This window comes from Triturus cristatus, chromosome 8, assembly GCF_964204655.1.
Source record: "Triturus cristatus chromosome 8, aTriCri1.1, whole genome shotgun sequence".
Lineage (NCBI taxonomy): Eukaryota > Metazoa > Chordata > Amphibia > Caudata > Salamandridae > Triturus > Triturus cristatus.
The window spans coordinates 75,565,300-75,585,349 of NC_140591.1; the positions used below are offsets into that span (position 1 = coordinate 75,565,300).

At 46.1% G+C, this 20,050-nt stretch overlaps 1 protein-coding gene across 8 annotated transcripts in view; it reads right to left on the minus strand.

Moving 5' to 3' along the window:
• Nucleotides 1-20,050, minus strand: part of STXBP5L (syntaxin binding protein 5L) — a 1,956,595-nt gene that overhangs the window by 1,251,492 nt on the left and 685,053 nt on the right. For all 8 annotated transcript variants that reach the window (XM_085621040.1, XM_085621038.1, XM_085621036.1 and 5 more), the window contains exon 4: nucleotides 13,844-13,944. In XM_085621040.1, the coding sequence (XP_085477166.1) occupies nucleotides 13,844-13,944 (101 nt within the window). The remainder of the gene's footprint in view (nucleotides 1-13,843; nucleotides 13,945-20,050) is intronic.

The following is a 20,050-nucleotide window of genomic DNA, read 5'->3' on the forward strand; positions in this document are numbered from 1 at the left end:
GGTAAATTCTTTGACCGGGAAGAAACTGGTTGGTATATCCGACCCGCGCTCTATTGTGGTCAGTGTCAAATTGCGCTTAGGTCTTGGTCTGCCATGACTGTTAACTATCAGTCGCACCTTGAGCTTCATGGTGCTAGTTTTACTTAAAACTTTGAAAAATCATATTTGCGGTCCTGTATTGGACGTTTTGTCATGGTGGCATTTTGTTTATTAAATTGTACTCTTTTTGTCTAATTCTGTTTGGAATTTTTATTTTGTTGCATTTTGGCTTTATTACTGTTTTGGTACTGCATACGTACTTTACACATTGCCCTGTCTGCTATCTGCCATAGCTATCAGGGGGTTGAGCTTAGGTTAATGTAGTGACTTTGAGGGTCCACCCGAAGAAGGGCTGTGATTATTCCTTGAGATGGGTAACCACCACCCCAAATAATAATCCAATTTCTTACATATTCTCTTCTTCCTTCTTTCTTTTCTGTCTGCTTTACTCTCTCTTGCTTTAAATCAAAATCTAACGGTGAAAAATAAGTCCCAGTCCTCAAAAATAACTGCTGGTGCCCACCACCTGCAACCACTGGCACAAATGAAGCACTGGCGGTGATTTCTGACTGTAGATTATTTCCAGCAGAATAACCTTAACCATACTATACTTGGGGACGTGTAAGACCATCACAGCTTCTTTACTCCTTCCGCAGATCAGATGATTGTCTGTTACCACCCAACTCCGAACGCAGCCCATGAAATGTACCCAGAGTGGATTCAGAAATGAGAGTACGTGGATCACAGTGTATTCCATGTTTACACATTTGTGAATAAATCTCATAAAACTTTTGAATTTTATACCTTCAGAGCTTCCTAAAACTCTTGAATCGAGGGTAGGCGCACGTTTTTCTGAAAGCCAATAGCACAAAAAGAGAACTTAATGTGCAACTGCTGGTCCTCACAAATGTTCGAAATGATTGAAGTTGCTTCAGCGTACGCAGATTTAGGAGGCAGAAAGAAGCTCTTGCTAAAAGGGAGTTAAAAGAGGCAAGGGCAGAAAACAAAAAAAAACTTGTTTGGGCTCTAAAACAAAAAAACCTGGAGAAGGAATGGAAGTATGTATGCCCCTTATTAGCATCCACTATGTCAAGGAAAGTTTGGGAATATGTCAATGGCCTCAGTAACAAAACCATCAGCAAAGTAAATGCTGTTTCTGTGGGTCAACGGACACATTGTGCTACATCGTTGTATGTTGGCCCTGAGTCATCTTTCGCCCACTGGGAAGCGCAATCTGGGAATGAAACAGGAAAACGCAGGAACCGATGCACCTTACAGTGGAGGAAAAAAAACCAATACTCCAAACAATACACAAAGATGGCGCACCCGGGCTAAATGGACTACCCCGGAATATCTTTAGGGAAGAGGCAGATTTCTGGCCACCAGAAATTCCCAATTTATTCCAAGACTGTATTTTGTCATTAATATTCCTGCCTCCTGGGGAGGGTTCCTTCTGCATCCAATTCATAAGAAAGGTGACAGTTCAAAACCAGAGACCTGCAGGTCAATAGCCCTGTTGGGTGTGGAGGGGGAGCCTTTGCAAAAGTCCTGTTGCGCGAACTGGAAGATTGAGTAACAGAAAACAGTATTAACCCGTACCATCAGTCAGGGTTTCACCCGAAGCTGTCAAACATGGGCACTGAGATTGCCCTGTCCTTTTTAGGGAATAAAGCTGTGAAAAAGAGGTCAGTGCCATTATACACATGCTTCATAGGGCGGCATTTGACGCCATTGACCGCAACAATCAATGGGCAAAGCTCACCGAGTGCGGACACCGAAAAATGTACTAATCAAAAAATGTACTAGATGCAATCATTTCTTTATACACGGACACCTGGGTCCGAATCAAACTCTGCCACGCCCACGCTTCCACAACAATAATTATAAAGGACTAAAACAGGGTTGCGCAATCGCAGCCACGCTGTTTAACCTTTATAATGCCGATTCAGGGCTCGATCTATCAAAAGGGAACTTGTTTCCACCAAAGATTGTGTCATCAAACCTACTGATTATACAATATCATCTTGGATAAAACCCGCATTGGGATGCAGAGGACGTGAAGCACATCGCACTCAGGCCGCACCAAGAACTGCACAACAACTTACGCCACAAAACGGAGGTTCTGAACTTTGGACAACGCACAAAAAATATCAAGAGAAATGGAACCAGGAGCAGCGCTATCTAACAACAATTCACAAATATTATTATTTGGGCATAAGGCTGTCCGACACGAGTAGAGCATTTCTACAGTCCAGGGCAATGGAAGAAGAGGCAGCAAAAACAACATTTGCGCTGGCAAAACGTCACCACGAGCTGCACAGCGTACCACGGAATACTTCTGATTAGCAATCGGGCTAACCTTTCACCAGCTATGAGCTATGGGCATCTCGCCTGTTCGGGAACACCATAGCAGGTCCCTGAGCAGCGCCATTAAGGCACACAGGACATTTCTAGTTTGCCGAAACACACACGGCGTTCCCTATTGTGCCTGGAGTTTTGGCTGCTGAGTCAGTACTTTGAGCGCAACATGGGTATTGTAAAACATTAACATCAGGTTGTCTCAAAGGAAGGTCCAATAAGATGTGCATTGCAGGCCTTTTTTCAAGAAGAATCAAGTTTCTGGTCAAAACACGTGCAGATCACACTCAATGCTCTGAACCTGAACTTTGGAATGTACAGTGGTCGCACAGCACCAGTAGATGTGCATTTTAAAAACACAAGGAAGGTGCTTGACTTGCAGGAAGTAATGTACACTTTGGGGGCCCTGGGCTTGAGTCAGTCGTACGAGGCAGCGGTCCGCCAGCCATCTTTGAAGGTCCCATGGGGCAGGACGGCCCTAAAATATATGATATACATGAGACTCTTGGCACTACCTTTATGGGACCTCAGAGCGCATTGGAAATCCAAAAGTGGGGTCTGTAGCGGTGTCGTTTGTGCACATACATTTCTGAATCGCTGAGCCACCTATATGTTGTTGCCCCGTGCGGATAGCTGATTGGCACATTTTCCTGAGGCCTGTAATCCTGAAACATGGGCTGGGATCTTGTAGGGAAGCGGTTCGGTATGTTTACTTGTGTGGTGTTTCAACGGACTGAGCTAGGAAGCCTAAATATCCCTCCATAGTAGGGGTCCATCTATATGAATGTAATGTCTGAACACCTTCGGCTGTATAAGCCGAGGAAGTAAGTAAGTGTATATGGTAGACAAGTCAAAAGACACACCACACAACCACGGGAGGCACCCTGTGTCATATGGATTCAATCAAGTACTTGCACTAGGAGGTCATACAAATATTGCCAATAATGACTTTTATTTTGGCATAATGCAGTTGTGTATGATCCTTAAATGGTGCTCAAAACCTTTTCTTACATGTTCTGCCCCTTGGGTTAATGGCACTTGTTGCATAAGGTGCTTGTCACCACATGTGCATTTTAGATCACATTTTGCACTTTATCTTTTTTCTTTTTGCACTAAGGGTTAAGGCAATAATCAAGCATGTTCATTAGATGGGAGTGGATACCATTGTTGATTATATACCTGCCCTTTAGAGCATCTTTGGCATGTTATATCCTGCACAATGGCTCCCATGCTCATTCAAGCATTCGCACTGGGTGGCCCTGCAAACTTCGTTGACTACAAGGCTCGAAAATCATGTTCTTCGGAGTCATGGACAATTATTATGGACTGGTTGGGTGCACACAGCTGCTATATTCAGTGACGTCTTGCACAGTATTATAGGCACGAACCTGTTTGGTTTTTATCTGACCAGCAGGCTAGTGCATTTAAGGGTCTTGGTGCCAGTAATGGGCATTATAGCGCAGCCTGGGAATAATGTGGATTTTATCCTTTTTAACAAAATTGTACTTCTATGGAATTTTAATTTTCTTTGCATTGTCTTTTTTTATTGTGTGTAATTATTCACACAGTAAAGTTTTCTATGTATGCTTTAGTATACGGAGTTTCCATTGTAATAATTCACACTGTAAAGTTTTCTATGTATGCTTTAGTATACGGAGTTTCCATTGTAATCATTCACACAGTAAAGTTTTCTATGTATGCTTTAGTATACGGAGTTTCCATTGTAATCATTCACACAGTAAAGTTTTCTATGTATGCTTTAGTATACGGAGTTTCCATTGTAATCATTCACACAGTAAAGTTTTCTATGTATGCTTTAGTATACGGAGTTTCCATTGTAATTATTCACACAGTAAAGTTTTCTATGTATGCTTTAGTATACGGAGTTTCCATTGTAATCATTCACACAGTAAAGTTTTCTATGTATGCTTTAGTATACGGAGTTTCCATTGTAATCATTCACACAGTAAAGTTTTCTATGTATGCTTTAGTATACGGAGTTTCCATTGTAATCATTCACACAGTAAAGTTTTCTATGTATGCTTTAGTATACGGAGTTTCCATTGTAATCATTCACACAGTAAAGTTTTCTATTTATGCTTTAGTATACGGAGTTACCATTGTAATCATTCACACAGTAAAGTTTTCTATGTATGCTTTAGTATACGGAGTTACCATTGTAATCATTCACACAGTAAAGTTTTCTATGTATGCTTTAGTATACAGAGTTTCCATTGTAATTATTCACACAGTAAAGTTTTCTATGTATGCTTTAGTATACGGAGTTTCCATTGTAATCATTCACACAGTAAAGTTTTCTATGTATGCTTTAGTATACGGATTTTCCATTGTAATTATTCACACAGTAAAGTTTTCTATGTATGCTTTAGTATACGGAGTTTCCATTGTAATCATTCACACAGTAAAGTTTTCTATGTATGCTTTAGTATACAGAGTTTCCATTGTAATTATTCACACAGTAAAGTTTTCTATGTATGCTTTAGTATACGGAGTTTCCATTGTAATCATTCACACAGTAAAGTTTTCTATGTATGCTTTAGTATACGGATTTTCCATTGTAATTATTCACACAGTAAAGTTTTCTATGTATGCTTTAGTATACGGAGTTTCCATTGTAATCATTCACACAGTAAAGTTGTTCTATGTATGCTTTAGTATACGGAGTTTCCATTGTAGTTATTCACACAGTAAAGTTTTCTATGTATGCTTTAGTATACGGAGTTTCCATTTCCACTCATCATGCAATTTTCTCTTTTTCAGAAGGAAACAATATGCAGCAAAGTAAACAGAGGAAACATAAATGATAGAATACATGGATTTTTCATCTATGACAAAGAGGTCCGTTGAGCAGTCAATGAACTGAGAGTGAACACTGCATCAGTCTCCAGCGCACCTCCAGGTAAAGAGGCTCTCTCTTTCCTGAAGCCCTCCTGGACCTGCTCTAATTTACTAGGGGAGCTACAGAAAGTTACAGTTGTGCCGGCAGCACCCCTGACCTAATAACCATCCTCCAAAGGGTCCAGCCCAGAGGGAAATGTCCGATGGAAGAAACAGGCTCCATACTTGCACCCCTTGAGGGCATGCTGTACACAGTAGCACGTCTCATCCAGGGCTCGAAGAAATGTGATCGCATGAAGCCCCTCCTTGCAAAAGAGATTGGCTCTACTTGCCAGCCCGCAACATCTTCAGAATCAGCGACGTCATTTACAAGCCATCACACCCAGCACCCTGGCTTATATTGCAGCAAGCATGCCATCTCTGATGGTTCTCCACAACCCCGCAGCCAGGACACCATCAGACTGCGGCTAAGAAGTGTACAAAAGAAAGCAAGGCAGCGACCCTTTCCATCTATGTACACAGGGTCTGGACAACATCGTGCATCCATTAGGGTTGTCCCAAAGCTGCTCGAGTTTAGGGCAAAGTTGAAGAGGAACCTCTTTAAAGAGCATGGCCTCCCAACGCATTAACAGCCCACAACCCGGCTACCAGGCTTGTTAGTCGTTGACTATGTTCAGCCTTGACTATGTACAGGACTACTTTTGGCTAAGTTTGCACCACAGAAATAACACATACATATATACAGCACAGTTGGTTTCAAAATGCAGTCTGAAGCCATCAAAGAATGCTGACACGGATAGTGCTGGAGAAGGCGATATTTAAACACCTTGTGCTCAATAGGATCCAGGATGTCAAACAAAGTTTTCTTTTCTCCTGCCTGAGAAGCACGAGTCCATTCTGGATTCCATTGTGGTCAATATTTGAACTACATACAGCTTGAATAGTGCTGTACACCTTCCTTAACTTACCATTGAATCCTTAGTTGTCTGCAGATTGGACGTTTGCACATCCTTACACATTGGCCTACCATAATCTAGCTTGACTCCCATTGGTCCAGCACTTAATTCAGCAGTGAGCCAGAAAGACCAATCACAAAAAGAGAGATCCGTCTCACCTGTCCTAGGATCTCGTAACTGGTTCAGTATGAGGAGTGCTACATGCGCTGGACAACATGCAGAGCTTATTAATCTGTAAACTACTGTACCCCTCCCCAACTTAGTACAGAAACTGCCTATTGCAAGGAAAAAGAAGGATTCATGCTTGAAATCTCCAAATCAAGAAGCCAAAACCACTTGATCAGTTCATCTCCGGGGTAACAACCAGAAACTTAAAAGCATCCCTAAGGAGTCCAGAAGGCCCCTGCATACCTCTCCTTATGGTAGGAATGAAAGAAAAGAATTCTTACGTAACCAGTGAGATTCCTCGAGAACTAGCTTGGCAGTGACATAATCCAAATATCTTTACGAAGATCACATTGACATATGTTGGACTCGGTCCTCCTCCAGTTTTCGGAACCAGTTTTTTCCGGCTTTTAGGACTCACTGCCAACCAGTGCCAAAGTGTTTTTGTTCTTTTCTGGAAACTTGGTAAAATTGGCTTACACCTAATTGGCACATTTAATTTACTAATAAGTCCCTGGTAAAGCGGTCATAGATGTCCTCAGGGCCTGTACATTAAAAACTACTAATGGGCCTACGGCATTTATTGTGCCAGCCACGGAAGTAGCACTTTAAAACATGTCTCAGGTCTCCCATTGCAACAGGTAGTACAGATTTAAACTGCCATTTCGGCCACACAAAAATAAAACCTTTTGCCAGGCCTAAACCATCCTTTTTAATGCTTATAAGTCACCCCTCAGGTAGTCCCTATACAGCCCATAGGGACAGGGTGCACTATATTTAAAAAGTTGAGTATGGTTTTTTAAATCTTACATGTTCTGGTGGTGAAAAATTCCTAAATTCGTTTTCCACTATTGTAAGGCCTATCTTTCTCATTGGATAACAATGGGTTACCTTATTACATTTAATAATTGATATATTTCGATGGAGAAATAGTAGGATGTCATGTTTCCATTCAAATGAAGTGTAATTTAAAACCCTCTTTAATGGAAAGGTTGGATTTTAAGTCACAATTCTGAAAATTATTCTACTTTTAGAAAATTGGCATTTTCCTGTCCGACCCATTTGGTGTCTGCAGCCTGTGTCCTGGGTCACATGACTGGGTGTGGTTGGCAGTTGGACTTTGTGTATTCCCTCCAGACAGTAAGGAAAAGGGGGGACCAGCCTGCCAGAATCAGAGGGGCGGAAATGATCCTTGCCCCACTGACATTTCAAAGAAGCTGCCCCAGACACTCACAAAGAACTTGACACCCCTCCAATATCACCCTAGACCCCTTGGAGGCTGAGCAGGAGATGAAGGAAATTCCATAACCAGATGGGAGGGGAAGTCTAGAAATTGGCACCAGGTATAAATAATGGATCCTCAGACCAACTCTTCAGTACACTCCGGGATCGGTGAAAGACTTCAGAAAGGCTGCCTTGTACTTCAGAAGACTGCCCAGCTGCCTGAGGCTCGCCTTGTTTCTCAGAGGACTGCCTGCTGCTACCACAGGACTGCTGTGTTCGTCAGAGAAACACCCTGCCGCTTGAGGTCTGCTTTGCTGCTTGAAGGAGACAGGGCCATCTCCCTGAACCCAGGATTACCAGAGTGACTTCAAGGGTCAGTTGACTGATATCCTCTTCTGAGTTAAAGGGACACAACAAGCTGCAAATGCTGCCTTTCGACTGCCCAGCTGACCGGGCTGGACCTGCAACTGAACCTGCCTGAGCCCTGCTGGCCTCAGCTGAAGTGAATTTCTGCTCTCCAAGAGGTGCCTTCCCAAGTCCTGGACCCTTGGCTGGCATCAGTTGAGCTCCTCCTGTGAAATGCAGAAGTGTTGAACTCTGCCCGCCGGACTTTGAGAAGGTAACTTTTTCAGTGGGTCTAACCTGGTCCCTGTATCTGGCCTGCACTCCATCAAGATCAGCCTGAAATTCTGACTTTGTCCCGGTCGAGCACAACCAGATACCCACAGATAGCACTTCCTTTTTCTTGGTGCTAATTTTACTTAAGTCTTTAACATTGCACAGCTCCGGTTGTAGTGATTGAATTTTGTAATTTTGGTCTCATTTTATTCATTACATTTTAAGCTATGTTTCTACATTGGTGCGGGATATCTCCTGTGTTGTGTTTTAACTTTATTACTGTTCTTGTGCTGCATAAATACTTAACACAGTGTCTGACTGCTTTTGTTCCAGGGTTAAGTACAGGTTAATTTTGTGGCTTTTCTAGTTCACCCTGAGAAGGATTGTGGTTGTTACTTGAGAAGGGTTTTCACCCCTCTCAAAAAAAAACCCAATTTTTTACAGCTCCCAACCAGTTTTTTTACTAAAGTGTGTCTATGTAAATAGCTATTGACGTGCCGCAAGGAGTTTACATTAACTCCGTGAAGACTGATAGAATCTGAAGAATCAAATACACACAAGTGGGCTATGATTCTGCCCTACTATCGATATATATATATATATTTTTCTATGGAAGACTAAACAATTGTTTTTCCCTCTACACTCCACAAATCATTAACTGGGTAACATGAGAAATATTGTAATTGACGCCTATGAGTGGACTCTGAGGGAGAGGACCATTGAGCTGAATATTGTTTGGCTGTTCCCAAACCTCTCACCAGTCCTGAGGAAGACCCGCCGTGATGTATACACATACATCGAGGGTTGAAACGTCAACGATATTTTGAGTAGTCCATGTCCTTGGTCAAAACATCCTAAAATTGAAACTAATGTCCCTAGAGGGTGTATGTTGAACCATTTTGTTAAAGAAAAGGACGGACATTTGTATTTATTTTGTTTAATTGTTGTATTGTATTGTATAAAAGACACTGTCGCACGTTATGTTCCGTTTTATGTGTTTTGTATCCCCATATGAAGGATTGGTATCTATCAGCCATTGTAAGGATGATGTAGAGATGCCGCAATTGCTCCAAGATCAGTAACCACTTGTGCTGGTTTAAGGCAGCGAATCAAACTGAACTGCTTAAAACTGGAGCCCTTTGTACTCCTGGTCTCATCTCCTGGGCTCATGGAACTCAGGAGCAGTCTGCTGCCTCTGCAACACCAGAAACCAGATGCTACTGAAAGTTCACTGAACTGCCAAGCATCTCTTTTTGGCCATTGACACTGAGAGGACAATGAGGAAGAACAGCCAAGCCTTACACTTGGAAGCTCATGTAGGTCTGGAGGCTAACAAGGAGGTGGAGCTATTAGTGCAGAACGCAGAGACTGTTACCTCTACTATGGAACTTTTATTCTCTTTAGGTTGGATAGATTATTAATAATAATGCAATCCATGCATAGTTAAAATACAACTACCCAAATCTTGGGATAATCTGACATCTTCTTTGTGGTAGAAAGAACTACAGTCAGCACAAGGGTTGGACTAGTGCAAAAACAGCACCTTCAAGTTGAAAGAATATTTGCGGGTAAGGCACTGTGCGTCTGGTTGACTTTTAAGAAATTCAAAGTGCTTTGTAAGATTTCAGTAAGCCTTATTAGGCCTTTATGGTGGTCATGCCAACTCTACAGTAAAGCTGTGTCATCTGCATCGCGCAGTCAACATGTTGGTGCTTGGTGAATCCAGTTAGGGCCTGCAGTGCATGCCTGAGAGGAAGTTGCATGGGTAAAATGAGGCACAGCTATCAATAAGGCTGACAGCTAATTTATTGGAAACCTACACTTGATGCTACATTCATACATGGGGACTTGAGTCCAGGGCTCCGGATCCCCACACACCCATGCATGTTGCTCTCAATTGTATGCACCGCTGTGTTTGCGCTACCACCTAACAAGTCTTCAATGACTGCCTTTATGGCAAAGAGTCCAAACCTTTGTCCTTGAGCTCCCTTACAGTGCAGCAGTGGCCATAGATCTGCTGCTTGTCACTGCCCACTATTCTCAGCTGAGCTATACTTCCCTAAGATTGGGACAAAAGGCTGCTCTCCTTGAGTGCTTGCAGCTTCTCTCTGGATTTCACTCAATCTGGCATTGAACTCCATCCAGTTCAGTAAAAGTATGAAAACCACTGCTGCTCCCCTGAGTGCTGCCATTAAATCTACATAACAAAACATATAACAACATAGCATAGCAACATATAAGTTTCAGGGATGGACATTGACAATCTGATTTTCACTGAAGGACACACAGTTGTGGCTCTTTACATTTAATGGATCCAGCTTAAAGGTACCTCACTCATAGGGTGACATATCAAATTAATAATCAAATAATGTCTGAAAAAAAGAGTGGACACCGATTACAACCCATCATTATTTATAGGCCAGTGCATGTGAAAAACAACAAAGGCCCTGAGGCATGTGCTTGATTCCAGAATGAATCAAGGACACATCTGTGCATCATCAGTGATGGATTCCAACAGAAAAGAATGAAGTGACAGGACATTTGCCTCCTGCCCCTCACACGGGTTGGTTGTTGTGAAAATGGGAGACAACCCGTGGCCTCTGGTGATTCACCGTGGTCTTAATTTCCAACAGATACATTAAAGTTCACCTTCACCCTGCAGATGTGAGAAATGAGATTCTCATTTTTGACAACATTGCAATGTACCCTTGGATCTGAGTATGCCACCTGTACGGGAATAGTTTCTGAAAATGGGCCCTTTTTGGATGCAAGAGTTTGATCAAATCTGAAACTAAACCGTCCTGCTCGAATGGGCAGACGCTCCAACGACAAATTTAACTGGACCACGAACGAGTGGGAGCTATGAAGTTAATGTACCCACGATAATGAACTGCAGCTTGGAGAACTGGAGGGTGACTGATGTCCCCTTCAACAGATGCCTGTGTAGGCTGCTGATTGCCACCATGATTCCAGCCAGAGGAAATGGGAGAAAACAACCCTGGAGAGATAGCAAAAAATGAGCTGGAAGTTCAGCACCGCCAACCGACTGTCTAAAAGTGCACCTGCGCACTAGTCCAGCTGGAGTGCCCGGAATCGTATAGACTGGTGGCCATCTGAATGTCTTGCATACATTACACACACCATGGCAGGCACACCTGAAGGGGACCTGGTTTGCCTCCTGTGTGGGATGGGTGCAATCCTTGGCTGTCATGTTCTTCAGTTCACATTAGAGAGGATCCTGCAGCACCTGCACGTCCCTGCGTCTGTTCTCCGGCTGAAGTTAGCGCATCTCGAGGTACACTTCTTGGTTTCAGTGCCTGTTCTGAACCACAGGCCACCACAATGAAGCCTGAGGCTGGGTGGAAGAGAATGGAGAACAATAGTTCTCAATGGATTTTTTGCAGAAGGCGTCTATGGAGCTCTCCCTCATCATCCATTTAGAAGTTTGTTGGACACTTAGAAACACAAAACCAGATAAGTAACGTGCCTAGAGCAGTCCCGGGGAAGGAGCTTCCTGTTTCCGGGTTCACCACAAGTTACAAGGATCAGTGTACAACTGAGGATTGTCATCAGGTGCCAGTGCCAAAACCTTTTCCCATCTCTGGGTAAATGGTAGATTGTGTATTAATGAAGTTTATTACATGTTCTGCAGTAACTACACAATAGTTGTGTAATATGGAGCTTGCCTGTTGACTGACATGCATTGTGCCTCCACGACCGTTCACTATCCATAAGAACAAACGTCCCAACCAATAGATGGTGGAATAATGCACAGCATGCGTATCCAGAAAAGATTCATGCTGCAGAGTAGGGGGAACAGCTAACATTCAACACTTCTCAGATAAATCATATATCTGGCTATCTCAATGCTCCAAATAGCACTTCCCAGCAACGAATCCTACAATCCTCCAGCAGAACATTTAATAGAACACTAACATTGAACTAATAAGGTGTAGATACACCATACAGTCAATGTATGGCGCTCACAACAGTACTAACCACATGCAGATGTCACATATAAATTTCAAACACAACCCATGATACCAAACTGCTCACATCCAGCCAACAGAGCGTAGGTGTATAACAGATCCCCCACACATAAATGTCCAACACCGAACATATATTCAAAATAACTCAGATGTCTCATATTATTAAATGACTTCCAACAGCACTTGCAACCTAGTCACATAAACCAGAAGCATCAACCTGAACATTACATGGAAAACGTCACAAGCATCCATCATGGCTCAGATGTGTCAGGAGCAGACCATTGTGGTTTTCCTAAAAGCCCTTATCACCTAGACAAACCAAACACAGACAGTTAGAAAAACACCACTATTGCAGCCAACACACCATAAAATACAATATTGTCACATTCCGCGAGCATTTCATCATAACTAGTAAAACTGCCACAAGCAAACCTCTGGCAGATATGAGAGGCCACACATCAGGCACAGTAGAGAGAGCACCAAGTGTACTGCCAATATGAAATCCAAACATGACACAAACTGCTAGTGGTACACTCCCATCTCACACACGGAAAGCACACGGACACGAATATCAAGCAATAGTCCAACAAAGCTGAGCCACATCATATAAACACAATATTGTGTTCAGACTGTCCCCATCCACTGGACATTGGGAATATGTCATCAGCGTTATTGATACAGAGATATCAGCTCAAAGAAGATGGCATTGACACCCACTCACCCAACAAGACTCACTCAAGACAATCCTTTGAATACAATCCAACTCCCACTCACACTCCAGGCAGGTTGTCTGCACAGTTGTATAGATGAACCAGATAATAACACTGCATCATGCCTAGAAGGACCGTCTAAGGAAACCTCACGATCATACGGAGGCGCAGAAACACCATGAGGCCATACAAATGGAAGACAGCGAGCTACACAATTTCCCATGGTATGATATAAAATGATGAATTTATCAATGAGCCCCAATTTTGACCTAAAGGGCACTTTTTGTATAGCCCTGCCTTGACAAAAAATGCTTATTGCCAACATATGTGAGTCTGCTTTCCAGGGGTTTGGAAGTTTTGATTTAACTGGTACTAGTTCGGTTGTGTTTTTAGGCAATCACCCTTTCCACATAGTTGTACGTCTGCATGTGATTCATAGAACACACAACCCATGGCCCTGCTGTCAATGCAGCATGCTTTTACAATCTGAAGGACCTACACACCTACCACCTAAAGACAAAGACAGCTTCTGCAGACTGATCTCATTGAGACCTTGACACTAGTGGTAAAATGAGCATCAAACATGCACACTTCCATCCGCACTAGCGAAAATTCAGATCTGAGCACACATAGGACTCACTTGTGCACTCGCTCTTAGGTGGTATGAGGAATCGTAAAATGTAGGAGATTTGGTAACCACACACAAAAACACTGGCTAAACTGTTTGTGCACAATATTCTCCCTCTTATGCGCTGTTCGCTAAATATGGCACAGAAACACCGAGGACAACCACCGGCCATGTTGCTTGCATCAGTTGCTGTGGTCCATATTTCAGCCCCGGTGAGTCGCTTACGGGGCTCGCAACAGCACTCTTAAGACACTCATACGTTTGACAAGAGAGGAAAAGCGTCTCCTCCTTACTCACCGTTCTCTGTTGAATTTGAGGGAATGGAGCACCGCTGGCCGCTTCTGGCGTAGATTCCACAAGTGAAGTGTGTCGTCTGTGCACGCGCTGACCAAAGCACCCTACGGCAAGAAGGAGGCATGGGCACAAACATTAATATCATGGCACAAAGAAGGTCCAAAGAGATAGTACATTGCTCTAGTCCATCAAACCAAAGTGAACAGTCTCACCAGAAGATTTGAGGTGAAATTATAAATTGGAGCCCCTCAAAAAGCGGCCTTGTAGAATAACCGGGGTGCACATTTTTTACCCTAAAGAAAAATCTCACACAGCATCTAACTCTGTCAATCGAATCTGTTTGGACTACAAGTAGCGTAACAAACCGTGAGTGGGGCCCCCTGCAAGATACGCTGACGGGGCCCCTCACACTCACATCAGTAGGGCCTGATGGGCCCCTGTCTGGTATGGGAACGTCTGGGGCCCCCACACTGAGGGGCTGTGGGTGCCTTTGTTATGCCCCCTCAGGCCACTTGTGAGGTACCATGTGACAATTTGTGCACCAATAGGCTTTAGCCCCAAAACCCATCAATGCCACTCTGTGATCCTATAGCAGCACTTAGGGCTTTTCAAAATCAATAATACTAAACCTGCAGGCTTTGATCAAACATTCATAAGGGACAATGAGAGATCTACTGTCTTTTCTATCACATTTAATAATCAATAAAACAAGCGTATTGGTTTAACATGAACATCTACGTGATCAATGAGTCTCTGCCTAAAGAGAACCAGCGAACAGTTGAGGCTGAGCCAAAGTATCTGCTGGACATCGGGCCTCCTCTAAGGGCCTTACTTAAATGTTACTTTGTCGCAACGGGGACGGATATCCCGTCCGCTGAAACATAAATCCCATAGACTCTAATGGGGTTCATATTGAGGCGGACGGGATATGCGTCGCTGTCGCTGTTGTGACGGAGTAACCTGTCCGCCGAGATCTAAATCAGGCCGTAAGACTTCGAGCATTTACTGAGACCAGAACTAAACATAACTGGCGTGTTGAATCTCTTCCTGTTTCGAGTGTCAGCGAGATCACACGTGAAACCTCTTCCTAATGTATGTGTCAGAGAATCCCAAGCAGAAAGCCCCTTGTTCAGGGTTTGTCAGAGAGCTCACAATGGAATACCCATTCTGGATTTATTTCTCAGAAAGATCACAATGGAAAGCCCGTTCTCATTGTGTTTGTCACGGAATTTATAATGTAAAAAAAGTTCGTGTCGTATTTGCCAGAGAAGTCACAATGAAAAAACCCTTTCATTTCAAATTGTGAGATACCTCACGACGGCAAACTCCTTTATGGCATCTGTTAGTGTTCACAATAAATAGCCTTTTCCTGAGGTGTCTGTGAAGTTTTTCACAATGTACATCTATATTCGATTGAAATTAAATCCAGGGATCAAAACCCCTCCTTATTTTGCTTGAGGAACACGGACCAGATTAGCAGTGGTGGGGGTGAGGGTTCGAGATGGGGATGTCCAGGGCAGTCGCAGTGGTGGGGGTGAGGGTTCGAGATGGGGATGTCCAGGGCAGTCGCAGTGGTGGGGGTGAGGGTTCGAGATGGGGATGTCCAGGGCAGTCGCAGTGGTGGGGGTGAGGGTTCGAGATGGGGATGTCCAGGGCAGTCGCAGTGGTGGGGGTGAGGGTTCGAGATGGGGATGTCCAGGGCAGTCGCAGTGGTGGGGGTGAGGGTTCGAGATGGGGATGTCCAGGGCAGTCGCAGTGGTGGGGGTGAGGGTTCGAGATGGGGATGTCCAGGGCAGTCGCAGTGGTGGGGGTGAGGGTTCGAGATGGGGATGTCCAGGGCAGTCGCAGTGGTGGGGGTGAGGGTTCGAGATGGGATGTCCAGGGCAGTCGCAGTGGTGGGGGTGAGGGTTCGAGATGGGGATGTCCAGGGCAGTCGCAGTGGTGGGGGTGAGGGTTCGAGATGGGGATGTCCAGGGCAGTCGCAGTGGTGGGGGTGAGGGTTCGAGATGGGGATGTCCAGGGCAGTCGCAGTGGTGGGGGTGAGGGTTCGAGATGGGGATGTCCAGGGCAGTCGCATTGGTGGGGGTGAGGGTTCGAGATGGGGATGTCCAGGGCAGTCGCAGTGGTGGGGGTGAGGGTTCGAGATGGGGATGTCCAGGGCAGTCGCAGTGGTGGGGGTGAGGGTTCGAGATGGGGATGTCCAGGGCAGTCGCAGTGGTGGGGGTGAGGGTTCGAGATGGGGATGTCCAGGGCAGTCGCAGTGGTGGGGGTGAGGGTTCGAGATGGGGATGTCCAGGGCAGTCGCAGTGGTGGGGGTGAGGGTTTGAGATGGGGATGTCCAGGGCAGTCGCAGTGGTGGGGGTGAGGGTTCGAGATGGGGATGTCCAGGTCAGTCGCAGTGGTGGGGGTGAGGGTTCGAGATGGGGATGTCCAGGGCAGTCGCAGTGGTGGGGGTGAGGGTTCGAGATGGGGATGTCCAGGGCAGTCGCATTGGTGGGGGTGAGGGTTCGAGATGGGGATGTCCAGGGCAGTCGCAGTGGTGGGGGTGAGGGTTCGAGATGGGGATGTCCAGGGCAGTCGCAGTGGTGGGGGTGAGGGTTCGAGATGGGGATGTCCAGGGCAGTCGCAGTGGTGGGGGTGAGGGTTCGAGATGGGGATGTCCAGGGCAGTCGCATTGGTGGGGGTGAGGGTTCGAGATGGGGATGTCCAGGGCAGTCGCAGTGGTGGGGGTGATGGTTCGAGATGGGGATGTCCAGGGCAGTCGCAGTGGTGGGGGTGAGGGTTCGAGATGGGGATGTCCAGGGCAGTCGCAGTGGTGGGGGTGAGGGTTCGAGATGGGGATGTCCAGGGCAGTCGCAGTGGTGGGGGTGAGGGTTTGAGATGGGGATGTCCAGGGCAGTCGCAGTGGTGGGGGTGAGGGTTCGAGATGGGGATGTCCAGGGCAGTCGCAGTGGTGGGGGTGAGGGTTCGAGATGGGGATGTCCAGGGCAGTCGCAGTGGTGGGGGTGAGGGTTCGAGATGGGGATGTCCAGGGCAGTCGTAGTGGTGGGGGTGAGGGTTCGAGATGGGGATGTCCAGGGCAGTCGCAGTGGTGGGGGTGAGGTTCGAGATGGGGATGTCCAGGGCAGTCGCAGTGGTGGGGGTGAGGGTTCGAGATGGGGATGTCCAGGGCAGTCGCAGTGGTGGGGGTGAGGGTTCGAGATGGGGATGTCCAGGGCAGTCGCAGTGGTGGGGGTGGGGGTTTGAGATGGGGATGTCCAGGGCAGTCGCAGTGGTGGGGGTGAGGGTTCGAGATGGGGATGTCCAGGGCAGTCGCAGTGGTGGGGGTGAGGGTTTGAGATGGGGATGTCCAGGGCAGTCGCAGTGGTGGGGGTGAGGGTTCGAGATGGGGATGTCCAGGGCAGTCGCAGTGGTGGGGGTGAGGGTTCGAGATGGGGATGTCCAGGGCAGTCGCAGTGGTGGGGGTGAGGGTTTGAGATGGGGATGTCCAGGGCAGTCGCAGTGGTGGGGGTGAGGGTTTGAGATGGGGATGTCCAGGGCAGTCGCAGTGGTGGGGGTGAGGGTTTGAGATGGGGATGGGGATGTCCAGTGCAGTCGTAGTGGTGGGGGTGAGGGTTTGAGATGGGGATGTCCAGGGCAGTCGCAGTGGTGGGGGTGAGGGTTCGAGATGGGGATGTCTAGGGCAGTCGCAGTGGTGGGGGTGAGGGTTCGAGATGGGGATGTCCAGGGCAGTCGCAGTGGTGGGGGTGAGGGTTTGAGATGGGGATGTCCAGGGCAGTCGCAGTGGTGGGGGTGAGGGTTTGAGATGGGGATGTCCAGGGCAGTCGCAGGTTGCTGCGCCTCAATTGGACCAATGGAGGTGTTTCGCCTCAAGGTGTCTTGGGCCTGCATACCCCCGGCCCTTCATCTGGGCACCAAGTACAAGGTTTAGCACTCGCCTCTCAGGGTAATGAGGCAGGGTCAGCAGCAGGCTACAAACTCAGAACTCAAAATTGCACACAACTAACGCTTAAGAAATCAATATTCAATGAAGGAGGTCCAGGCAGTAACTTTCCTTTAACAAGCATTTGCAATGCAATAGGTCTCGCACTTAAGAGAGTTTAAGCTATTGGCATTGTGTTTAAAAACCAAAACATAAATAAAAGGCATTGTCATTTACTATGCCACTAGCCCAAACTCGCGTTAATGCAAGACCTATTGCATTGCAAATGGTAGGCATCACAGACAACGGGAGGGAGGGAGGGGGGGCAGGTGGGGGTGAGAAGGCATGGACAACGGGAGGGGGTAAAGAAGGCACGACAATGGGAGGGAGGGCTAGAGGGTAAAGAAGAAACGGACAACGGGAGGGAGGGCAGGGTTGTAAAGAAGGCACCAAAGCACGTCGTGCCTGCAGTTGGTGAAACTGGATAAAAAAAATTGTGCTTAAAGACTAAATAACAGCTATCGTGTAACAACAAGTAAAAGGGCCAGTCGCCATGGGAGGTAACAAATGAGGAGGAGGCGGTACTCAAAAGGGGACTAACAAGCCTATTTACGAATCAGATGCCAGCATTTAGGACGGACAATGACACAAGCCAATGGCAAATACGGGCAGAGAGTGTGCGAGGCTTCTGTTCCCTACTCCACTACAACAAGTGTTGCAGAGTAACGCATGCGCACTGGCTCTAGGCTAGACCTAAAAAGCAGAAGAACGTTAATGTACACACAACTCAATACTATAGGGCCAATTACAATGCAGCCGTAAAAGGCTCTGACCCATCTTATAAGTTTAGTTTACGACAGCCTCATTATGATGGAGTCAGTTGTACACAAAACCTGCCAGTCATTCCGGCTGACTTCCGACGGGCTTGGAGAGCCCATGGCCAGTCGGAATCCAGCCTGTATTCTCAAGGGCGGGCATTTCTGCCCTTGAGATTACAATGTCGAATTTCGGCAGCCTTTCCATGCCTGCCCTTCTGACAGAAAGGCTGTCGGCACTCGAATTTGGAGACCCACAGCAGGGCCCCCGTGGGTGCACGGCTTCTGGTTGGAGGGCGAGGGGGCACCTATGGTGCCCACATCTTGATCCCTGCATCCCGTGGCAGGCAGTGACTGCCACAGGGTGCAGGGATGAACTGCACCTCCCTTTTCTCAATGGGAGCTTGTGTTATGGCTAGTTTCCGGCCGTAACACAAGCTCACATTGAGAAAAATGCAATGCGACCAAACAGTGTTGGGTCGCATTGTAATGGGCCGGTCGGGACCGCCAATCAGGTGTCGGTTGGTCTGAGGACAGAGTCGAGTTGGGCGGAAGCAATTCTGCCTGACATCGAAATGAGGCCCTATGTATAGATTTACAAACGTTAGAAAGATTTCCAGTGCAATTACTAATTGAAACCATTTGGGTACATTTCAAAATAACCAATGCGCATAGCACATAGCATAAAGAAATATCTCATGTGGCATCTAACCCCGTAAATCTATGCTGTTCCCATTATCTGCCAGGTAACATGTAACGATTTGTGCGCCAGTAAGCGCTAACCTAGCAATGCCACTGCAACACATGCAGCTTTTCACACTGAACATTATTAGGCCTTCAGGCTTTGTCAAGTTGTCCACAGTGTAAAACGAGAGTTCCTACTGCCTTTGTCATCACATTTAATAACCAATAAAGAAAGAACATTTGATGTAACATGATCAACTCCTTCCTAATGGCCTTAGGCCTAAGGAAACCCACCAAATATGTTAGGCTGAGCCAAAGTATATATTAACATGAACAGTAAGTCTCAGTCTAAAACACTAAACATTTACTGAGACCTGACCTAAACAGGGACATGTGTATTAAACCGTTCCTCATGAAGTAAAACCATTCGTATTTTAGTTACAGATGTCAATCAGGGGCGTAACACATGCCCCCGCATTTCCAACGGTGCGGGGGGGCCCCCGAGCTGCAGGGGACCCCCTCAGCAGAGTACTCGTACCTGAGCGCTCCGGATTAAATCCAGAGCGGGGGCCCCTCTGTGTACATTGCAGGGTGGCCCCTTAAACTTTTGTTACGCCACTGTTGTCCATCCACTTAATATAATGTATGTCAGAGAGTTCACAATGAAATTCCATTCCTATTTTATTTGTGAAAGAGTTCACAATGGCACGCCCCTTCTTACGGTGTCTATCACTGAGTTCACAATGGCACGCCCCTTCTTACGGTGTCTATCATTGTGTTCACAATGGC